The sequence below is a fragment of the Callospermophilus lateralis genome, chromosome 14 (genome assembly GCF_048772815.1).
Source record: "Callospermophilus lateralis isolate mCalLat2 chromosome 14, mCalLat2.hap1, whole genome shotgun sequence".
Lineage (NCBI taxonomy): Eukaryota > Metazoa > Chordata > Mammalia > Rodentia > Sciuridae > Callospermophilus > Callospermophilus lateralis.
The window spans coordinates 43,941,637-43,965,882 of record NC_135318.1 but is presented as its reverse complement, the minus strand read 5'-3'; the positions used below and the strand labels follow the sequence as shown (position 1 = coordinate 43,965,882).

At 41.1% G+C, this 24,246-nt stretch overlaps 2 protein-coding genes across 5 annotated transcripts in view; one reads left to right on the top strand and one right to left on the bottom strand.

Annotated features, from left to right (window-relative positions):
• The window catches only part of Rtn4 (reticulon 4), a 67,893-nt gene extending 62,628 nt beyond the window's left edge, over positions 1-5,265 (top strand). For all 3 annotated transcript variants that reach the window (XM_076833768.2, XM_076833770.1, XM_076833771.2), the window contains 4 exons: positions 2,910-2,979; positions 3,462-3,508; positions 3,649-3,707; positions 4,264-5,265. In XM_076833768.2, the coding sequence (XP_076689883.2) occupies positions 2,910-2,979; positions 3,462-3,508; positions 3,649-3,707; positions 4,264-4,306 (219 nt within the window). In that variant the 3' untranslated portion in view covers positions 4,307-5,265. The remainder of the gene's footprint in view (positions 1-2,909; positions 2,980-3,461; positions 3,509-3,648; positions 3,708-4,263) is intronic.
• Positions 5,266-5,591: 326 nt separating this feature from the next.
• Eml6 (EMAP like 6) overlaps positions 5,592-24,246 on the bottom strand; it is a 269,171-nt gene continuing 250,516 nt past the window's right edge. For both annotated transcript variants that reach the window (XM_076832837.2, XM_076832835.2), the window contains 12 exons: positions 22,977-23,075; positions 21,812-21,985; positions 17,987-18,195; positions 16,844-17,001; positions 16,105-16,219; positions 14,383-14,571; positions 12,275-12,447; positions 11,707-11,869; positions 10,069-10,172; positions 9,243-9,396; positions 8,762-8,862; positions 5,592-7,352 (listed from right to left, as the gene is read on the bottom strand). In XM_076832837.2, the coding sequence (XP_076688952.2) occupies positions 7,328-7,352; positions 8,762-8,862; positions 9,243-9,396; positions 10,069-10,172; positions 11,707-11,869; positions 12,275-12,447; positions 14,383-14,571; positions 16,105-16,219; positions 16,844-17,001; positions 17,987-18,195; positions 21,812-21,985; positions 22,977-23,075 (1,664 nt within the window). In that variant the 3' untranslated portion in view covers positions 5,592-7,327. The remainder of the gene's footprint in view (positions 7,353-8,761; positions 8,863-9,242; positions 9,397-10,068; positions 10,173-11,706; positions 11,870-12,274; positions 12,448-14,382; positions 14,572-16,104; positions 16,220-16,843; positions 17,002-17,986; positions 18,196-21,811; positions 21,986-22,976; positions 23,076-24,246) is intronic.

The following is a 24,246-nucleotide window of genomic DNA, read 5'->3' as shown; positions in this document are numbered from 1 at the left end:
GGTGACTTATAGAACAGCAGGTTCTGGAATTGGATATACTGGAGATCACTGAGATCACTATGACCTAGCTAACAACTTTTTTTTTTTTTTTAATTTTTTGGGTGTAGATGGACACAACACAATGCCTTTATTTTTATGTGGTGCTGAGAATCGAACCTGAGTCCCGCTCATGCTAGGCGAGCGCTCTACCGCTGAGTCACAATCCCAGACCTAGCTAACAACTTTCTTAATCATTCTGCCTTGTCTCTTCTAGAAAGATAACAACACTATTTAATGTTTGGGTTAATTATGATAACTGACCAATGCATATAAAACACATCAACTATCTTAAAAAATGTTTAGAAAAAAGTTAGTCACTTTTGTTATTATGTAACAGTTCCAGTAATTATGCAAATGGTAGAATGCTAATTCTTAACTGAGACCTCCTTTTTCTTACCTATTGTTTTTGTTTTGGGAAGAGAGAGTGTTATTAAATTTTCTCCAAACGTAGCTATAACATTTACAACTTCTGTGATAGCATATAAAAATGTATATTTCTGGTTTTCTTTTCTTACAATGGGAAAATTTGGCAACATTGGCCTAGAACACTTGGATATCCCCAGTTATGGAGCTGGGTTGTGGGTGCTCCTTGATAAGGACAGTGCATATGCTCTCCCATCCAGCTTTCCTTGTGCAGCCCAAGGACTGCAGGACTTTTGAGGCCTGCCTCTGTTTCTTGCCTCTGAATAGCCTGGCTCTTAACAAGTGTCCTCAAAGTGGCAAATAACATTTATAGATGACCTAGGTGGGAAGTCTTGAGCTTCTCTCCTTGTGGAGTTGGAGTGCAGCCTGGTCAGTGTCAGTAACTGTGATGATCAAATTGGTAGCATGCACATGTAAAAATAAGCCCTATCTGAATTCTGTCATGGTAAATTTATCTGTATTGCTAAAATAATTTCTTCTAAAATGTGGAAGGTTGATTTTTTTCTCTTTAGACTAATAGATTGTGGTGGATGAAAACATCTCTCTAGGTCTATAGTAACTTGCCCAGGTAAAAAAGTTGTTAGCAACCTTCCCTGTCACATAGTTGTCCTTTAAACCTTTCTACTGTCTCAGAAGCTATCTAAGAACAGGGAGGCATTTTTATTATTTTCAGTTGACAGATGAATGCCTGATTTTCTTACTTAAATAGTAGTTAAATTCAGTTTGTAGGGGTTATCAAAGTGTTACTTTTGGTAGAACTGACAGTTTGTAGAGGAATCCAATGGGCCTTCCTAACCTGAAGTGTGTTCACTCAGATTTGAACACCTTAATGCTCAGTACCCAACTCACAGTAGGCAGCTTTTGTTGAATGAATGAATATGTTACGAAAGATAATATTTTAGATCAAAGGTTAGAAACTAGTGTCTCTTCAGCCCAATATCTAGTTTTGTGCAGCCTGGGAGCTAAGAATGGTGGCTCAGAGCCACCATTAAGAGGTTGTTAAAAGAACAACAATACAAAGAATATGAATTGGAGACCCTAAAATGCCCATAAAACCTGAAGTTTTTACTGCCTGGCTCTTTACGGAAAAAAATCTGCTGATTCCTGGTTTAGATAACGGAAATGCTAACTATTCTCCTTTTCATTTATACTGTGTTAGATGCACACCAGAATAATCAATGTAGATGGTGGCATCATTGTGATATGTTTGTCACCTACTTAAACAGGTCAGAGTGATTGCCAGATGCTTTGGATTAGGAAGCACAGTTAATTGCAGATGATGAATATTTAATGAAATTCAGACTAACTTGTGCTTATAAGTTTTCAAGAGCTATTTTTGAACATGTCATTGAACCTTTGTATTATATGATGTCATGAAATGTTAGAACTGGAAGAAAACTTTCAAATCTTGTCTAACCATTTAGAGAGAGTATGGAGGTGAAAGGAAATAAAGGATGTCTCCAAATGAAATTGCTTTTCAGAAGCAAAGCTTTTAAACCCCAACTGTTTCGTTTGATGATTAAAAAAAAAAAAAGATGATTAAAAAAAAACCTCAGATTTTGAAGCCAGGAGTACTAAAAATAGAGTTTGGTCAGTTTGTTGCAGTCATCAGCCCCTGGACAGGACAGTGGAATCTAGTTGCCATAATGTGACATCAGACACATTGTTAAACCTGTCTTCTATTGTTTGCATCTGCTAAGGTAATGATCTCATAAGGGTAAGAGGGCTAAAGGAATTTATATAAAGTAGTACTTTGTAAAGCATATATTAATATTTGTTAAAGGCAGCAGTGGTTAAAATAATAATGGTCAGTTTTATTAATAGGTATAAAAGTATGAGGAGTCCTCCTTCCCAGGATTAATTATGGCCCTTAAACATTCATCACTGGGCAGACAAGTACCTGATCCTTAAAATTCTAGAGGTAATATTTTTGGTACCTGAAGTCTAGTTTCCCAGATAAGTACTCCCTGTCCCATCATTGCTCATCAGATGTGTGTATGTATATATATATATATATATATATATATAATTTTATATAATACACGTTATATAAAATATATCTTCAAGCACTTTTGTTAGTACTTTAAAACCAATTTTAATAGTTAAACCTTGTCAGTTTTCTCTTTTAAAAGCTAAATAACTTCAGAGATAAATGACTATTAGAGCTGGAGAGGTAAGGGATTATCTTTGGCATGTTTTCTGATTTCAGAGGAACAGATTAACTAGTATTGTAATCTACCCCCCACCTCCCCCCCCCCAAAAAAGATATTGAGTTAGGTTTCTGTAATTGAATTGAGGCTGGTGACTTGGAGTCATTAAAATATTTGTGTTTAGAGTATGTGCTATACCTCTAGTATGTAGGCAGTTTAGACAGATGCTTTTTGAGGAAATGTAATTACAAAACTTTACTTGAATTATGCTTATAATAGGCTCTTGTTTTCTTTTAGTTTGCAGTATTGATGTGGGTATTTACCTATGTTGGTGCCTTGTTCAATGGTCTGACACTACTGATTTTGGGTAAGTCTGCAAAACCATTGGAATAAAAAATTGCAGTGCAAGGAGCTTAAGACATTGTAGTGTAGAATATTCTTAAAGATGATGTTAATTTGAGGTTGTGATATCTTTAAATAGGTGAACAGATACTGTATTTATTGAAATACTACTTTAGTTCCTGAAGACTGCTCCACCTAACTAACCATGTAAACCAGAAAATGTGTAGCCTTACCTGATGGTGCAGTCACACGTCTAATCTGGAATGCCTGTATTTAAAAAAAAAAAAAAAAAACCCAACAGTGTGATATGATTTGAAATTGAAACTAGGCATAGTTCCTGTGGCCTCACTCAGGTAATTTGTTCCTCTGGAGTGGTACCTTAGATGCATCTTGTATATTTGTTTGTTCATTAGGAACACTGCCTGAGTGAGTGTTTCCAGTTTGATAGTTTAATGTTTGTACCCTGAATTGTTCTACTCCTTTAAAGTTTTGAATTTCCTTTTACAGCTCTGATTTCACTCTTCAGTGTTCCTGTTATTTACGAACGGCATCAGGTAATTTCTTAATTGTAACTTAAGAATACAGAGCTCACTCCAAAACCTTATAAAAAGCCTTTGTTGGCACTTAGTAATGCTTAAATAAGATACATCAGCAATGGTAATTTTCTAATAATCCTTTTTATTTCCGTTTTCAGGCACAAATAGATCACTATCTAGGACTTGCATATAAGAATGTTAAAGATGCTATGGCTAAGTAAGTATAATCCGCAACTTTTCTAAGGATGAAGTGTGCTGGTTTGAAAATACTATAATCTTTTCATGTTACAGGCATAATGAGTAGCAAATCTCCATCAGAGTGACAAGGGTTGGCAAAATATATTTTCCTGATATTAACATCATTATTTTCTAGGTTTATTTAGGCATTGTTTAATCTGTGAGGCAAAGGTAGCAAAATGATAAGTAATAATTTGGCAGCTTTAGGACTTCCTTTCTCTTGTATAAGCTAAATAATATATAAGTATCTGTGGGGAAAAGTACCCAGTGATGATAATATTTAGGAAACATAGCCATTTTTTTCTTCTTTATCCCAGTTAACTTGTACTTTAATGAAGCACTCAATTGTACTATGACCTTCTTGAGTGAGGTGCAACTTAATTCCTCTGTTTTTTTAATATGCAAATGTGTGTGATCTTCAGTGTTTGCATTTTAAAACCAGTTTTCTGAAATATTTCTATTGAAATAAAACTTTTCAAAAAAGATATCATAATGATATTTACCTTGACCATTTTTCCCCTTCTTTTCAATTGTAGAATCCAAGCAAAAATTCCTGGATTGAAGCGCAAAGCTGAATGAAAAAGCCCAAAACAATTAACAGTAGTTCATCTTTAAAGGGGATATTCATTTGATTACATGGGGGAGGGTCAGGGAAGAATGAAACCTTGACATAGCAGTGCAGTTTCACAGATCTTTATTTTTAGCAATGCACTGTTTGAGGAAAAATTACCTGTCTTGACTGCCATGTGTTCATCATCTTAAATATTGTAAGCTGCTATGTATGGATTTAAATTGTAATCATATTTGTTTTTCCTATATGAGGCACTGGTGAATAAAAAGTAATCTGAGAAAACTGTATATTACACTTTGTTGCAGGTAGTCTTGCTGTATTTGGGGGAAGTTGCAGAGAAGGTGGAGCAAGAATAAAACCCCTTTTCACAGTTTGTGCACTGTGTATGGTTGTGTAGATTGATGCAGATTTTCTGAAATAAAATGTTTAGATGAGATCATACCACTAAAGCAGGATTGAAAAAGCTTTGCCTTTTGGTATGTTCTAGGTGTATTGTGAATTTTACTGTTATATTAATTGCCAATATAAGTAAATATAGTTTATATATATCTATATATAGTGTTTCACAAAGCTTAGACCTTTACCTTCCGGCTGCCCCACAATGTGCTTGATATTTCAGTCATTGGTTATACATGTGTAGTTTCAAAGCACTTAAGCTAGAAAAAGAATATATTTCTAGGAGCACTACCATCTGTTTTCATCTTGAAACAATGCCACATATATAGAACTCCAAAATAAAACTTCATTGCACAAAACTTACTGTAGTTAATTTTGTCACAAACTCTGGGTCTATATGGACTGAATCTAATGCTTCCGAAAATGTTGTTTGCAAATATCAAACATTGTTATGCAAGAAATTATAAATTGAAGACTTACACCATTGTGGTTTAAGCTGTACTGAACTAAATCTGTGGAATGCATTGTGAACTGTAAAAGCAAAGTATCAATAAAGCTTATAGACTTAAAATGTGTTTGGTATTTTGATTTCATAAAAGTGTGACAGATTGTGTACACAAAGGGTAGACTTTGTTTCAACCAATTAGAGTGGCAATTTGTGCTTTTAGAGTTTCAGCTATATTTCCTTCAAACAAAGGTCAAAGAACATGTTTACATAATCAAATTTATTTGACACCAAAATGTTTTTAAATTTTATACTTTGAAAATAAATTCATGCACCAATATTTTAACATGTAGAATACAGTGCAGGATTTATGAACATACATAAAATTATACCATATAAATGTTTACAAATAAGATTTAAGAAGTTTTCTTGACACAGACACTATTGCTCTTTAAGTAGTTCTACATATCATTTCTCAGTTCATTTTTTTGTCCACATGGTTATTTGAATACAAGATCCAATTCAGTATGAAAGGTCAGTAGTACAATATAGGCAGACATGGTTATCACTCAGCATCACCAAGTCACATGGTTACAGAAAACAATTAGAACTGCATAGGGACTCTATTGTGGGCCCAACAACCTATTAGTGGATTAATGTAAGGCATTAATAAATTGGCATATAAAAATAGCTTAATGAGTAATCTAATCCTTTAGAATGCTGAAGCACTTCTGTGGTAGATGTTAATCTATTCTTTAATTGAAAATGCTTCATTTCACCTTTTCTCTAAACTGACAACTGCAAATAGCCAGGAACTCAAGTTTCAGAATTTCAGTCCACTGACTGACAGGACTAGTTGGCGTCTGTGCTTAGCCACCTTTCCTCTCAGTGATTGCTGTCAGCCCCATCCAACAGTTAGTGGTTGACTGTGTATAAGTTGACTTGAGGGGCTTCAGAGATGGCTTCAAATTAATATTGCCCAAACATATTCTTTTGGACAACTACCTCAGGAGCTCAAAGCTGAGTTGTTTTTTTTTTTTTTTCATAATTTTGATTCAGCAAATATTCTTCAGACTTAGGACTCTGTTCTGCAGAATTTGAAAATCTGGACTTGACATAGTTCACCCAAACCAAATCAGTGGACTTGCCTCGACCCCACTCCAACAGTGGTAAAAACCAAGGTGTAGCTTCAGGTCACCTCATGTGTTACCATTTAAAGATTTAACAAGACAAATCAGTTCAATTCCATTTGGTCATACTTGAGTTTTATTTGTTTTCCTTTTCTGTTTTGTAATAGAGGTTTGTTTTACTTGATTTCTAGTTTGAATTTTGTAGGTTTGGCACTAATCTAATGAAAATTCATTCTACTTCCTACTGAACTTAAGTTCCTTTGCTGCTCACCTTCCTTATAACCACCATTTCTCAAGCAATTAACTGATGTCTGTCATTTACAAAGCCTTGACAAACACAGGACATGGATGACAGAGTGAATCTGCTAAGGGTCCTGCAGCCCTCCTCAGTTTTGAAGTTTTAGCACCATATGTAGAAAGGAGATAAACTTTGTGGGAGGTGAGACAGCAGCCCACACACTGGAAACTTTCAAAGGCACTTAATGGATATAAAATTGCAAAGGAAACATTAAAAAATTAAGTTTCTCAACTTGTGTATAACGTGGCTCATTTGGTTTTTGAAAGCTAGATGTGGAGAACAGGCTATTTCTAGTACTTCAGTGCATCTAACTTAAGCTGTGTTCAACTTATTTGTAAAAATGAACATTCTTGAAGTATTATAGAAACAGAATAGCAAAACATCTTTTGTAAAAGTTTTGATGCAAATTAAAAGCTACATATTGGTTAGGGTTAACTGAGGCTTTAAATTTTGTTATTGGGCTACATCATCAGGATTTGTCAATGTAGTTAGTACATTTAGTTTTTAATCTCCTGGAGAGAGACCAGCAGACTTTACATTTTAGAACTTTACCTTCCCTCTTGGCATCACAGTTTTGGAGAGTCCAGATTATGGGAGCAGTCATAGAATTTCACTAGCATTTGGAGCTTGTGCGTGCCTGCAGCATCGTAGGCGGCATTTCCCAGCAGCTTAGTGTCAAGGTGCCGCCTCGGCACTGCCTCTGCATTTGCTGGGTTGTAGCAGTAGCAGCAATAATAACTATTATAAGAAATTTCTGCATTTATAGACATCGCCACACAAATACACTGAAAAAGAGAGACCAAATAGTCATTTTTGTATAGCTGGACATTCGTCAAATGGCAAACAAACAATCTTGCCAGGGGTTCAGGAATCAAGCTCAGGAGATGTGTTGAACATTTTTAATAAACAAGGAATCTTGACTCCAATTAAGACTTACAGGTCCCCCCCACCATGGCTCTTTTAAAAAGGGGGATTTGGTTTTTTGTTTGGTTTGGCTCTTTCAGCAGCTTGAGCATCTGTGCTGAATGTGGGGAGAACTTTTGAAAACTTGACTTTACACTCTCTCCTGTTACTATCAGAATGGTTTTATCGATGCCACTCGAGTTGGAGAGCTCTTTTGAGAGTTTAGCACAGAGCCAGGGATCATAGTGTACTCACATGCCTACCAAGGCCTGCAGGTCCTGCATTTTTACAGTTAGTTCTAAAGAAGACTTGTATAGGAAACAAGTCACCTGTCTCCTGCACTGGGGTGACCAATTGACTTAGGTCTCTTGTTCCTAGTTTGTTCAGTCTGACTGGTTCTCTGAATGGGTGTTTACATTTCTGTAGCTGCCAGTACTATCAAGAGTTCAAGTGCCACTTAGACTACTAAAGATATTAGAATGCATGTGTTTTATATCCCTTTAAGAATTTTGCTTGGGTTGAATGGAAAACAATATTCATACTGCAAGAAAGTCTTCTGATATCAGATGTAGAAAATCTTGAGAATCACCTAGTCCTGTTCCTCCATGCTCTTAAATATCCTTGGTGAAGAGACAGAAGGCAGCTGCCTACTCTGAAGTGCTTAGAAGGCTAGTACTATCTGTGGAGCAGTTCAGTATGCATTCATCTAAATTACTGGCTTCCCCTGGCACAGCTCATGTAGAACCACGTGCCTCTTTGACACTAAGGTCAAAAGCTGCCCTAGTTGGTAGCATAAATAGCAAGGTGGGGTTCTCTTGCCACTAACTAGCACTGGGCCTTAGTATTACTTCTAATCTGATCTCATGTCAGACTGGCTAGCACTTGCCAAGGGCAACCTAGGCACAGTGTTGTGTTTTGAAAACTTCACTTGGCTGGGGATTAATCATGCATCCTAAAGACACTGGTGACTGGGAATTCTTAAAAAGACATGGATGAATTCTACTCTGTCAATGATGCCTGCCAGCTGTCCAGCCACCTTTGTACCTACCTCTCCAGCAATGATCAGAGTAGTTGTTGCATGACAGATTGGGTTGAACATCACAGAAACTGAATACCTTATACTTTAAAAAGTCCTTTCTTTCATTATGACTCAGTAATATTTCCCATTTATTGTCCCACATCGTCGGCTCTTTGCCATGTCCCTGGCAGAGCCTGACCCAAAGGATACCTGAGATGGGAAGTGAGAGAAGGAAGGCCTGAGGAGTCAGGACCAGATTAACCATGTTAGTACCTGCAGTCGTCTCCTCCAGTGCTGACCACATACTTGTCATCGTAAGAGAAACGGATATTTGTTACATGAGCTGAGTGACCAAAGTAACGTTTATGTTTGGCCTGTAAGAAAAGGAAAATGGAGATAGTTAAGGGATCCTGCTCCTCCTAGCAACTACAGAGCACTTTCAAGACTCATACCCCCATCTCTCCAGAACATCTTTACTCGGGGGATTCCCACTGGGGCTGAACAGCATCAGCCAGTCAGCCTTTTGCTGACTTTCCTGTCTCATCTTGCTCCACTTGTGGCCATTTTGTCCACCTTCCATCATTCCTTCTCTCAGGTTCCAGAGGGAGATGAAAAGGTTAGTCACTGTCAGATCTTCACAGGGCTGGGACAAGATGCCTCTCTCCCCCAGATACCACCTGGATGTGGCCACTATATCCCACAGACTTCAGAAGAGCCCAGAAGAAGAACAGAGAAGTTACTCGGGAAGACTCACAAATTTTTCTGTGCAAGGAAAATCAAACAGCTTCACCAGCCCAAAATCATCTCCTGTGACAATGTTCAGGCCAGCATGAGTCACACACGCACAGTTGACATCAGCCTTGTCAGCATTTCTTGGCCAAATGCCAATGACTTCGTCCCCTAGAATGCTGTTCATCAGGAAGAAATGTTAGGGGGAAGACACATGAGCAAGTCCTGTGGACAGTCATTCCCTCCTAGGGATAGGAGGGATATTTTGCATAATCCAGTATGGTCATGTGGCTCTTCTCTCAAAGCATCCATCCGCCCCCCTCTTCTGTACTCTTGTGCCAGGCTCTTACTATTACTTCTCTGTCTCATTCTCCCACACTCCATAAAGAAAAGTTACCCCCATCATTGATTCTCTCCCTCTTCCCTCTAGTCCTGAATATGTGAATGAGAAGGAGAAGGGAAAGAAGGCTCCTTCAGACTCAAAAGTTGAATCTTGTCTTGCTGACAGCGATTCTAGCCCTCCCATTCCCTTTTGGTGACTGGAAGCTTCACTGTGTACCTGGGCTTGGCCAAGAGACAGGAATTGGCTGCCCTCTGAACTTCTTGGCTGGGATTAGGAACTTGGAGTGACTACATGAAAAAAGGACTTCACATTTCAAAAGCCCTGATCAGATCAAGCCATCAGCCTATACCAGTGCCAAGAAGTCTCCCCCCTCCCCGCCCCCGGGGGGGCGGGGGGAAGAGCTCTGCCTCTGCACTTCTGCAGATCCTGGCCATCACAAATCCAGAGGCAGAGCCAGGGACAAAAGACTCCCTTATGGGCTTCCTTAAGAAGTGCTTTCTTCAGTTACCTTGTCCAGGAAGCCCAGGTTATCTTCTCAATGACCATGGCTTCAGTTACCTGCTTCCCCAAGGGGACCTCATGCACCTGGCGCTTATAGGCTCCTGTTGACACCTGCAAGTGGAAGGGAACCTGTGTTCATCAACTTTCTCAGTCCAAAGACTTCCCTTTTGGGGTGCTGTTCTGAGGATAGGCCCAGACTCTGAATCCATAGGGCTTTCCTCAAAATCCAAGGTCAGATCCAGGCCACAAAGCCCGGGACCAGCCCACGGCAAAATTCAGAGCACAGGGTGTTTTTCCATCATTTTCTCACCATTTCCCAAAGTCCTAAGGCAGTGGTTTCCCAAGTGATGCTGACTGCATCATCTGGAAACCTGTTAGAAACAAATTCTCAGTAGCACACCAGACCTGCCAAATCTGCCATTTCAAGAGTGGGGCCCAGAAATCTTAAAGCCCCCAAGTGTTTCTGAAACAGGCATCCCTGTCATCAGAGAATGTGTGGTATGGAGATAAGGCAAGTTTTCTCATGGACAGCAGCTGCTGAAATGAATTGTCTAGGACCTGATCTAGAGTCTTCTATAGGAAATGGATCACCTTTTGCACAGTCAAGGTCATCTGCTAGCACCTGCCAGTCAATGGCTACTGCCTACATCTTTACCCCACTCTCTTCCCAGGGTGCCTCTACTCCAGCCGCCCAGGCTTTCCTTCTGTTCATATAATGAGCAGGGCTCTCATGCAGATGGCCTGGAACAGTGTTTCCGCCCCTCTGTTAGCTACCTCCTACGCATCCTACAGACCTCAGCTTAAATATCAATTGCTCAGACAGGAAGCAAATCTAAATTCAGCACCTTGCTAAATGCTCCCCAGCACCCTTTACTTCGCCTTTTTCTTAGCATGCAATCACAGACTGTAATTAGATGTATATTTTGTAATTATTTAATGCTTTATCTTCTCTGCAATTGATCAAGTTCCAAGAGACAGGGACCAAGCCCATTTTGTCTGTCCAAACACCTAGCATCATATCTGGTTCAGTAAATAGTTGATGAATGAATGAATGCATTCTCTCTCCCTTTGTGGTAAATACCCAACCTCAGGCTCACAAATACATAGTATTTGTTGAGTGCTGCAGAAATCTTTCTTTTGATTTCAGCTGTCAGTCCCAAGACTGGGACCCCTCTTAATTTCAATCCCTCTTCCTCACTGGTCATCTCCTTGGGAACCCAATGATGAGTTCTTACTCCATATCGACCATCTGGAATTCAGGTCCCAAGCATGGAGGGGCCACACTACCCAGCAGATTTTGGAAATAAAATGAGTAAACATAAGTGATACAAGCCTTTGTGCAGCCCCAGAGGACTAGAAATTAAGAAGTTTTGAAAGGGAGATGGTGAGGGGAAGCTAAAGAGTTTCCTAGTTTGTTTTTATTTATTTATTTTTTTACTGAAAAAAATTAAAGTGTTCTTTACTTTTAAATTTGTTAACTATTCTAAACTTCTCTAAGCCTCTATTTCTAAATTTATAAAACAGAAAAAGTTAAAGTACTTAAAGGTTTCCTGTGAAGAGTAAAACAGCATGTAACTAATATAAACTATTATTACTATTACAGTTATTTTTGGTTGCCCTTGACATAAGTAAACCCCAGGCATACCTGAATGTATTTGCTATCCGCAGAAAAGTCCATCTGAAGGACAAAGCTTGGGATATCTCTGCAGTAGCCAGTGCGGTTCAGACTTGTGCCCTGAGTGAGGTCATAGAAGTCAACTGTGTGCTCAGAAGAACCAACAGCTAAGAATCGGTTGTCTGGGCTGATTCTAGAAAAAGCAATCCAAGAGCATGGCCCATGAGGAGGCTGCTTGGGGCTGGTCAGGCATGGAGGCTGCTCTTTGATAGGCCTCCCAGGCCCAAAGGCAGTGAGATCCTCCTTGTGACCTATATATGGGTGGCTTCTCCCTATAGTCTGTGGAATTCAACAATTTTTCTGGCTCAAATCCCACAGAAGGAAACAACTGTGTGTGGCCTTTTGTAGAATGATATATCTTATAAGCAGTTTTGCCACACTCAAGTGGAAATTAGCAAAGACACGTCCAAGTATGAACACGTGAGGGGGCACCCTTTCATAGTTGGCTTGTGAAAGTGGCCCTCACATATCTGCTCCTCATTCCAGCCTCAGCCTTTCTGGAAGGAACCCACTGGTAGGAGACAGTCTGGTTATGTACCTGATATCTTGGATGGCAGATTTCCGGTCTCGTTTTTTCCCCCAAACTTTCAGGCTGTTCACCAACAAGATGACAAACTCTCCATTCTTCATGCCAATAGCCACCATGTCCCCGTCAGGGCTGTAGGCTGCACACCTGGCTGCATGGCCCAGGTTCACCTTGTTGAGCAGCTTCTACATCAAAATAAGGAAAGTCCCCTGAGCCCTTACCTCCTCTCTTGCTGGTCTCCAGGGAAAATTCTGCACCAGGCCAGAATACTCAGGCTGCTAGCCCCTGTAGGCCACTACACCTCCTGCTTCTCATAATAAATGTCCCTCAGCAGCCAGGGTAACAGCATGTTTAATTATAACATCTTGGGGGACAGGATGTTTTAGGACAGGGTTGGGCAAACTTTTTCCGTAAACTTAGGTAACCTGTCAAAATATTTCAGACTACGTGCCACATGATCTTTGTCATAACCACTCAACTCTGCCTTGCAGCACAAAAGTAACCACTGATAATACATAAACAATTGAGAGTGACTTAATTGTAGAAATAGGTCATTGGCCTATTTGGTCATTGGGTCATAGATTGACAACCTTTTACTTAGGGGAAAGAATGTGAACCTCAGTACCTGCTAGCACAAATCCTGAGCTCTGTCACTTACTAGCTGGGTGTATTTGGGTCAGTCACTTCCTAGGTTTCCCATTTACAAGGAAATTATATTAATATTGGTTTTGGAAGGTTTTTATAAGCATTAACAACCGAGCATATGAAGTACCTGTACATGGTAGGTATTCAATAAACAACAGCTGTTACAATTCACAATAGCTAGACTTTGGAATCAACCTAGATGCCCTTCAATAGATGAATGGATTAAAAAACTGTGGCATCTATACACAATGGAGTATTACGCAGCACTAAAAAACGACAAAATCATGGATTTTGCAGGGAAATGGATGGCATTAGAGCAGATAATGCTAAGTGAAGCTAGCCAATCCTTAAAAAACAAATGCCAAATGTTTTCTTTGATATAAAGAGAGCAACTAATATCAGAACAGGGAAGAAGAGCATGAGGAAAAGATTAACATTTAACAGAGACAAGTGGGGTGGGAGAGAGGGAGAGAGAAGGGAAACTGTATGGAAATGGAAGGAGACCCTCAATGTTACACAGAATTTCATATAAGAGTTTGTGAGGGGAAAGGGGGGAAAAAAAAACAAGGGAGAGAATTAAGCAACAGCAGATGGGGTAGAGAGGGAAGATGAGAGGGAAGGGGAGGGGGGATAGTGGGGGATAGGAAGGGTAGCAGAATACAACAGTCATTAATATGGTATTATGTAAAAATGTGTAAAAATGTGGATGTGTAACCGATGTGATTCTGCAACTTGTATTTGGGGTAAAAATGGGAGTTCATGACCCATTTGAATCAAATGTATGGAAGATGATATGTCATGAGCTTTGTAATGTTTTAAACAACCAATAAAAAAAAAAATAAAAATAAACAACAGCTGTTAATTTAAAAGTTAACAGGAGTGTAACAACTACATTTATGCATTTGCATGTCTATTTGTTGACCTTTGTACTAAATAACAGGACAAAAATTTAGTAGCCATTATGAGATAAAATCAGGTATTTTAATCATTAGAACTTAAGTACCTGTTTTGGATTAGATGAAGTGGGAAACATTTTTCCCCTAGTCTATTCTTTGCTCTTTTACCTTTGTCTCAGATGAATTTAAAATTGTTTTTCCAACTTCTAAAAGAAACCTTCTTGTAATTTTGGTGAAAGTACAGTAGAAACGTGTGACATTTTAAATTATTTTTAGTCTTTCCATCCAGGGAAGATGTGATTTTTATTTTTTTAGACTTTGTGAGTTCTTCCATATCAAGAGAATCATCATCTCAATTAGATAGATTATCCCTGTACTATATGAGTTCATATACAGATACACAGCTACAAGACAGGCTGGGTGTGTGAGGGGACTTTTATTATTAGGCTTTCTAACTTAATTACTGACTTCTGGCTGATGGTTTGTCCCACCTGTCCCCCATCTCTGGCTAACACCAGCCCCCTCCTCACTCTGCTCCCACTTTTGGGGTATCTGAGTTGGGCAGAGTGAGTTCCTCACCTTGTCAGCCAGGTCCCAGATCCGGGCTGTACCATCATTGCTGGCAGAGATGAAGATGTCCTTGGAAGGATGTGTGGCCAGGCCCCAGATCTCCCCCTCCATGTGTCCATCAATAAGAATATTAGAAGCAGCATTTTTTTCACCAACTTCAATTATTTCTCCATCTTTGGTTCCTACTAAAATTTTTCCCTGTTATAATCAAAATACTATTAGAAAGAGGACAACTGTAGGATTCCACTCATATGAAGCACCTAGAGAAGTCAAACCCAGAGAGATGGAAAGCAGAATGAAGTTGCCAGGGACAGGAGGGAAGAGGAGTTGGCATTTAATGAGGTCAGAGCTTCAGAGATGGAAAGTTCTGTGGATGGGTGGTTGCACAACAAGGTAAATGTACTGTCACCAGACTGTACCCTTTAAAATGGCTGAAATGGTTTTATGTATATTATGCCACAATAAAAAAAAAATTAAAAACCACTATTAGAGAAACTTAGGAAAGTTGCTTTGCTGTGTTGCTATTAAAAGAGGAAAAGCTTACAGGTGATTTGCTTTTACTAAACTGTCTCAAGTGGCCCCCTCCATCCTTCTTGTTTTGACTTTTCTTCATCAACTACCTTGGGTAGGTGGAACCCAGAGTTCCTATCATCCAACTGCTGCTAGAATATTCCAGGGATTCACAACAAGCTCACTACAGGGTGGGGCAGCCAATCCTTGTTCTTGGACAGCTCAGACATTTAATAAGTTCTTCCTTGCGGGGAACAAAGATCTACTTCCTGACAACTTCCTGGTTCTGGGCCTACTCCTCCCTACGTCTCCCATAATTACTATCCCAGATGACTGTCACTTAACCTTTTTTAAAAATTTGTTCTTTTCAGTTATATATGACAGTTGAATCTATTTTGATATATTTATACAAGCAAGGAATATATCTGATTCTAATTAAGATCCCAGTCTTGTGATTTATTTACACAGGAGTGTTACATCAAACTCATTCTGCTGTCTTTCCTATCCCCTGATTGTCATTTAACCTTAAAAATAAAATTCCCAGTATGTGGACACCAACTCAGGTTTGCCTTTCTCATGAAGAACAACTAGAAAGCAAATTCTTAGGCTGATACCAATTTAAAAATATATACACAGGCTATTAAATAGAGGTTAAATTATTTGTTTACAAGTGCATCAAATCTCCTGGGGGTATTTAAGAAAGGAGAATAAAGAAAACACACAGGTTGAGGCTGTACCCCTGAGATTCTGATTTGCAGCTCAGATGTTTTTGATACTTAGCCAAAGTATGAGTTGAAAACCAATGGCCTTGAGCCAGACAGTTTGGCCCCAACATTCTCCCTACTGGTCTCATAACTCTAGACATGGCAAATTATTTAATCTGTTTGTAAAAATATAATCGATAATAGCAGCAGCTGATATCTCCTGGATAACCACATGCCAGGTGTAACGAAGGGCACTAACAGATGATGTGCAGTCCTCACAACAATGGCGGGTGAGTGAAGGTTAGGAAACACACCCAGGGTCACCTAGCCAGCTCTTCCTGAGGAAATCACAGTTTACCCGGGTCCATCTGACTCAGCTAGATACACCCGACTGCAGTATAATCCACATCTTGGAGGTTTCAGAATTGAATCAACAAACAGAGACAGTGGCTGGGACCCTTCCCTGTTTTTAGCCCGGGCCCCAGAGGATAGCTCAGGAAAGACCAGCCAGGCTCACCTTGCCACGGCACACAGAGCGCACACACTCCACCAACTGGCCCGTCTCCAGTTGGAAGGCCCGACAGCGTTTCATCTCCTGGTCCCACAATTTTACAGCACCTCCTTCTTTGGTCCTAAAAAAAAAAAAAAACCATGAAGAAGCACTCCGCCTGTTGTCCTAAGATTTCCCCATGACCCTCCCCCACCTTGTTCTCCCACTCCTCAAGGTCATGGGGACGCAGGACCGACAGGGTATCCCCTACTGGTAGGCCCTGCTGATGAGCCATGGTAACCTAAAACGCCTTCAATGTACTGTCTTTGCAGAAAAGAAATCTGGAAAGTCAGACTGTGTTTTCATGACACCAACTAAGAATGTTTCTCTTGTCTTTGTGCTTTATTGTCCAGTCTTTCCTGTGCCACTGGAACTTCTGTCCCTTCTTCTCATTTCTCCTTCCTCCCTTCCCCTAGAGTTCCTAAGAGTAGCACTGGAAACAGCAGAGTGCCTGTTGCTTGAATGCCCCAGTTTATTTAAGAATACCTCTCACATTTTTAAACTACCAGGAACCCACCCCTCTACTTCTCTCTTACTAATGCGGTTTTGGGCCTCCACCCCCTTAGAGAGCTGACAGACTGAACTCCCTAATGCAGAAAAGACAGGAGAACAACCATCTGCTTTCCCCCAAGTTCAGAAAGCTTCTGTTAGTTTCTCCCAAGACATTAACAAAAGACAAACTGCTTGCAGAGGAGCTTCTGCTTACGGCCGCTCTTTCCCACCAGTCACGATGAGCCCGTCCCGGAGAGTGGTGTACATTGTGAACACGGGGCCTGTGTGTGCCTTGGCCACCAGCCGGATGAGAAAGTGGTCCTTCCAGACATAGACATCTCCATTGATGGCACCCGTGAACGTGAGGTTGTTCTGCAAACAAAGGGACATTTCCACACCAAGAGCACACTCAAGAGGGTCTCTTCCCAAGCCACCTGCTTCTTTTATATTAAGAGAACCAGACCTGCACAGTCAATTTTGTTTTCTTCATTAAGCAAAGCAGAAGAATTTGCAGGGAAAAAAAACAAAGCATAAAGCAATTACCTGGCTTTGAAATTCACCCTTTATAGTTGGTTTTGGGCATTTTATTTCCTCACTGAGTGCAGTGCTGTATACACAAGAGCATGGCCTGGGGGACATCAGGGGAAGGGCCAGCTTCAGCCCAAGAGGAAACTTTCCTAGGACTCATCTATAAAGTGGATAAATCCACACGCGGAGGACCAAGAATTGGCTGCATTCCTAAAAGTCCCTGGGAGCTTGCACAGGCTGAGGGACTCCAGAGTCACTTAAGGGTGGCAGCTGAGGGTTGTGTGGAGCAAGAGTTTTGGAAAGAAAAAGGACCACCACCTAGCTGTGGAAATTATTCCCAGCATCCTCAGAGCTATGTATTCCAGGTCTGCCTCTGGAATCATCTCCTTCAAAGGGTGTGTGTGTGTGTGTGTGTGTGTGTGTTTTGGTCCTACTCTTTCTGATCAGTAGTTTGAGGAAAACATGGGGAAAAAACTCACCCATCTGTACTAAGAAAAGGGAATAATGGTTGCTAAGAAGCCAGGAGAGGAGGCTGGGGTTGTGGCTCAATGGTACAGTGCTTGCCTAGCATGTGTGGGGCACTGGGTTCGATTCTCAGCACCTCATATAAATAAATAAAATAAAGGTCCATTGACCACCCCCTCCAAAAAAAAAAAAAAACAAAAAAAAAAAAAACGAAGCAGCAGCCAGGAGAAAAGAGATAAGGTAGAAATGGGGCTTTTTGCTTTTTCAGCTTCTTGGCTAAATTCCAACCCCCCACCCTCATATCTAGGGAGAGAAGTGAGAGGGATCCCGGGTCTCTACTGGGGAAGCATCAGCTGGAACTCACAGCACCGAAGGCCACTGACAGCATCGTTTGCATCTTGGCAGCCTCCATGGACCCAATGACCCCTTTCTTGTAAAGCAGGGCGCTGCCTGCCAGGGTCCAGAACTTCATGTGTTTGACCCCGACAGATACAAACTGTGTGTCGGAGTCAGGGCGAAATTCCACCACAAATATGCGCTCCAGGTGACCCCCTCGGCTGGCAACCTTGGCACCTGTGTGGGTGACAGCATCCGGTGAGGCCAGTCTTTCCTCAGGGCACACACTAGGCCAGGGAAGCTACAGCCCAGACGGGTTCCCACCCTAGTGGGCCTCAGGCCCACCTCAGTGTTCCTTCAACAGCACCCTCTCCCCTTCACACTCTGTCTCCAAAGACTAGGGCAAGAGTATGTCTGGGAAGTTTCCAGAGCAGTAGGAACTCAAATGGGAACCCCAGCCCCTAACCCCACCTAGGTGTCCAAAAACAGAGCAGAAAAGGATGGCCCCAGACAGGAGGAAAAGGCAGAATGACTTAGGGTAGCCCCTCCCTACTCCAGCATCACCAAGGAGTCCCCCCCAACCCCCCACAGGAAGCCAAATCCCCTTCCAGGGTACCACTGGGGACTCACATTCCTTTAGAAAACTTATTGCTCTCCAACATTTCTGAGATAGTTTTCTTAAAAAAAAAAATTCTCCATATTCCTTTTTACATTGTGGTTTTTAGGTTTATTTTACCTTTAATATTTAATTCTGAAGTTTTTTCCTTAATCCATTTTTTTGTAGTCTCCTGAATTTTATTTAACCTTTGCCTTAATCAAATCCCAAATCTACTATTTATTTACTTTCATGCCTCAGTTTCCTTGCTATAAATTTGGGATACTAATAGCTTCGTTTTATAAGGTGTTGAGGATTCAAAGGGATTTACATGGTGAAGCTCTCAGGACAACTATAATCATCACTTCTTTTCCTCCTTTTAAAATCCCTTGGTCTCCATTCTTTTTTTTTTAATCTGTATTTTAAATCTACCTTTTTTGATGTCATTAATTTTCATTTTAAACTTGGTACTTTTTCTTTCAAGTTTCAAAATTTAACTTATTCTCAGTGTTTTCATTCCAACTTTTCGTTTCCCCCTCCCTTAATTATTTATGCAAATCTTTTTACCGCTCCTCTTATTATTTGGCATTTATTTATTTGTTTTGACAATGGCTTCCTGGTAGAATGGTGGTGGGGGGTTGTTAAGGCAGCTGGGCCTGTAGCTGTCCCTCAGATACTCCCTAAAGGAAGCCCTTTCTAGGAGAGGCCCAGGGCACTTCTCACTGTAATTCTCTCTCTCCAGTTGGAATCCAGGACATACTGTAAAATATTTCTCACTAACTTGACTCAGAAAGTTTTAAAGTCCATGGTCTCCAAGGTTATCATAAACAGTTAAAAGACAACAGTCTGAGAGAAAGTGCTCAAAACTCTTATAATTGATGTTAATAATCTAAGAAGAGCAACAAACCATGAATAAACCACCCTTCCACCCCGAGTAGAGAAAGGATTTGAATAGGTGAATTAAAGAAGAAACAATCCAAGTGGCCAAAAGAGATGGAAAAAGAACAGGATAAGATGCATGTTTTTTAAAGCCTCTGTTCTTTCCTTGTTTAAATCTCATGGGTATTTTTATGGCGATATCTGTATTCCTCTTTGCATTGGCTTCTAGTCTGCTCACAGTGAATTACATAATCTTGTCTAGGACCCAACAGCATGCATTTTATGTAATAAGTTCATTTAAAATCACATTTTATTCTATTATATACACACATCTTCCCCCAAGTAATACTTTAGCAAAAGAGTAAGGTATAATATGCTGTGTTGTGAGAAGAAAAATGTATGTAAACCTCCCAGACACATGTTATTTATTTGTAAGTAGGACTTGATGTGGAGGAAAAGGCACATTAGAGAAGTAAGGGAGAGGAGGGGACATGTCCACAGTCAACTGGGAGGAGGTGTGGCTGGGAACAGGCTGCTGGATGTTATCACTGGCTCAGAACCCTTCTGCACAGATTGATTCCAACAGAGACAACAGGAGAACATTACCAAAGAGCAGCCTTCTGTTCTCTCTGGGAGCTTGTTTAAAGACCTGGATCCTCCAGTCCTCCCTCAGGAGGTCAGAAGAGGCTCCAGGTGAGAAAGAGTCTGTGCCAAGGCAGGGCTAGAGCAGGTTCTGCCTGGAGGGACAGATGAAGGAAGTCAGAGAGGGAACCTGAACTTAGACAAGTCTGCGTGTAGGGACCCTGCTCTCACTTCCGCCCTAGGATCTGGACTAGGGTCAGCAATGTAAAGAAAAGCATCACAAAGCCCTAAGAAAGGGCTTTATAGTAAGGGATTTCCCACAATGTGTGGTTTTCTCATCAGGAAGGGAAGAGGGCCATGTCCTTAGAATGTCTAGCAGAGGATGGAAAAAAAAATCAAAAAGACATTCAGAGGAATTTCTCCACGGGATGCACCCTGCCTGATTGGAAGACGTCTCTAGTCCTTCCAACTCTAAGATGCTACTAGTCTGTAAGTTAAACTGGATTTCTCATCTGGCCCACTTGACTCACAGGGAATGAATCTACATCTACAGATAATCTACAGATCAATTATGGGGCCACTTAGGCACAAAGGAATTGGTGAATAAGAAAATGAGAAGGGATAGTTTCCCAGGAACACTGTGGATCTAGCTACCTCCCATGAAATATAAGACATAGGACTCATTCTTTTTTTTTTTTTTTAAGAAAGAGTGAGAGAGGAGAGAGAGAGAGAGAGAGAGAGAGAGAGAGAGAGAGAGAGAGAGAATTTTCAATATTCATTTTTTAGTTATTGGCGGATACAACATCTTTGTTTGTATGTGGTGCTGAGGATCGAACCCGGGCCGCACGCATGCCAGGCGAGCGCGCCACCGCTTGAGCCACATCCCCAGCCCAGGACTCATTCTTAACATCTTTCTCAAATGGACCTCAGGAAGGATTGAAACTGTCCTCCTAATGTGCCCATCTCTTTATAGTCCCTCCCTACCCCCTCCATGGAAAGATGAGGAGATAATGGGACTCTAGACCTCTGAATTGGAGAAGTGCCACCTCTCTGCTTGCCTGCTCAGCGTGTCCCAGATACCAGCTGCAGACAGACCTCATTAATGTCCTCACTAATTGGATTTGCTTTTGCCAGAGCAGTACCTGACCTGAAGATAAACTCAGAAGCCTGTTCATCTTTAATTGTAAGACCACCGTATATTTAGTAGTAGCTAGTGTGTGTACGTGTGAATGTGTGCATGCACGCGAGTATGCATACGTGTTGGAGGAGAGTAAGAAATTCATTAAATACACACCTTGGTTGTAAAATGAGTCCCTATTCCAAAAAAGTTAAAATGTATAAATAAAAAAAATTAAATTCAACTTTGCTTTGGAAACTAAGATAGTGAAAGCCACCCCACTTCCTATGATAAGGCAACTAAGGTGAGATGGCTGTAACAGAACCCAGGGACAACGGAAAGAATACTGAGGACAAGGAATTTTTTGTGAGATGTGAAGGCAGAAATGAGGATGCTGCCTGAGGAGGGGAGGCTGCCAATGTTGGTACTTCACCAAAGTGCCCAAAGACCCTTCACTAACTGGCCCAGGATTCCCAGGCCAGCCTCCCCCACCTGGCCATGGGGCCAACAGACACAGTGACATCTGAGGAGCAGCTCTCCAGGATGCCAACAGCCCGGTTGCTGCTTGGCTAGCAGCAGTGCTTATGGTGGGCTTTGGAGTGAGGCCCATCTGGGTTCCAGCCCAGCCTGAGCTGCAGGCGAACCCTCTGGAAGGTACAGAACAGCCCCACTTGGTTTACCTTCCTGCCAGCGCCAGACAGTGATGGTGTGCTCAGGGTCCACTCCCACAGACACCAGCAGCTTTCCAGTGGCGCTGAAGTTGACGTAATTCACCCCCTTGGAGTGGAAGCACCGCAGCATGGAGAGAGTGTGTTTGGTCATGGCGTCCCATATGTGGATGGAAGGCGTTGTCCCTGGGTGTGGGGAAGCACAACAGAGAGCAGTGGAGCCCAGGCAATGCTTGTGTTTGTTTCAAAGTCTTCCTTAAACAAGTGTTTGGGGGACATTATGGCTAACAGAATAAGAGCCTTACAGTCTGACCTGGCCAGAAAATACAATGGAAAATTGCTGTTGAAGGCAAAGCCCTATGGACGCTTACATCTAACATACATACACACACCAACACGCTTGTGGAGGATCTTATACAAAGGAAATTGGTGAGGTCAGTGATTTGTATCTGCAAGTCAGCCAGATACAATCAGCAAATATGATACATTGACATGATTTTGCTGTGCAGATTCAAACTACTCACGGATGGAGTGGCCTTACCTGGGGCTTCCGTGATATCACCTGCATTGGGTGGGCAATGGCAATGAGGAAGCATCAAGGGAAAACAATAGCTAAAATAAGTCATGTTTCCAATAGTGAAACACTCAACACCAGCATCAGAAAATTCCAAATTAAATTTAAAAATGGACATGGGTTCAATGGAAACAAGCAGAAAGGTACTTTTGTAAGAATTGCCTTTGAAATGACAAATTAAAAACAAATAACAAACAAACATTTTACAAATGTGACTCAGTCCACATTTGTCTTTGGCAGCTTCCTAGGGTATAGAAGAGCGGGGCACACATACTGCCACCTACCCTTGCTGAGCACAAGCACCAGGCTTCAAGACATGGGGGTCTTCAACATATGGGGCCTGAAAAATTATTCTTGCAAGTGCACAGAGAAGGGGACCATCCATTTATTTATTCTCAGACTCTGATCTACCTTTCCTTTTTTTCAGAATCACCAATTGCTGAATGTGAGAACTTAGGTAATGGCAGATACATTTAAGGCTGAAAAAATCAACAACAACATCCACAAGGTGAGCGTCAGCTATGCACCCCCTCTCCCAATAACTGCTATTAAGTTGACGTCCCTGCTCAGTTGCACGAGCCTCAGCTGCTGCATGGCCCCTACCTATCTGGCTGGTGGCCACCACGTTTCTGTACTTGGGGTGCTGGTTCACTGTGAGGCAGAGGATGTCATCTGTGTGCTCCAGGTAGAAGCTCTGGCTGCCTAGGAGAGAGGTGAACAGTGGAAACTAAAGAACTTTCAAGAAAACCCCATAGCTTCATGTGCAATTTTTGGAAACTGCTTGTAAGAAACAGCTTAAAGCCCCCCAATTCTTACTTCTAAAATCATTCTTGGAAAGACAGGAGTTTGATTATTCTTCTTCTTCACATAATCTGTACAAGGGCTGGGAGAAGAGCCAATGTCTGTCATCTAGCACACTCAAGCTCCACCTCAGTCCCTTCTCCCTGTTTTATGTGGGGCCAGAGCACAGTCCAAGTGCACAGGCTTCCAGAGCCCAGAATAATGAGGGAGAGAGTTTTCTCCTCTCCACGGCACAGGGGTGACAGGCAGCCTCTCCATGTCTGCTTCTAGGCAGGGCAGGGTGAGAGGCCTGGAGAGAACCCTCCTCTGTGTAAAATGGTACTATTTAGCGTGAAGGAACTTTGTGGATGAGAAATACTGAGGAAACCCTTTAATCACTTTACTTGCCAAGTATAAACCCACTGGTGTGCCCAGGTGACATAGGTCAAGGCTTTATCACCAAAGCTGAACTCAACATGTTGCAAAAAGGGGGAAATCGGAAAGAAATATTTTATTGTCCATCACAGCAAATGGATTTGCTGACTTCCCAAAGCGGCCACTTTAAACCCACTTGGATACCCCAAAACAGAAAAGAGAATGATACAAAAGGAAATGACACATTTCTTCTAAATTAATATGTGGCTAGAAAAATTGAGAAAATGTGTAGAAAATTTTAAGACCTCTTTCCCCAAAAGTGACACAAACCAATAGGTGCTCAGTGACCTCCTGTCTAAATCTAAGCATGAATAATTTTACAGATCTAGCAAGGAATATAAAAACTTGAAAAAAGGTTTGTTTTGAGATATAAAGACAAAACGTTGACATATTTAAATTTGGAGGTAAAGATAATGGACGACCATTATTAACTTCTAAATATTTCTTGGTTTGAAATGTTTCTTATTTTTTAATTAAAGTCATATGGTTAAAGGACTCCTCGGGTATTTTTGTTGGTTGGTTTTTATTCTCATTGTACATGTAACTCAGGAATCAGAACAACAACAACAACAACAACAACAAAAACTTGAAAAATCCAAACTGCTGAAAACTAATGAGAAAAGTCGCCCTGTGCTTTCTGTCTGTTTTGGTGTCCGGG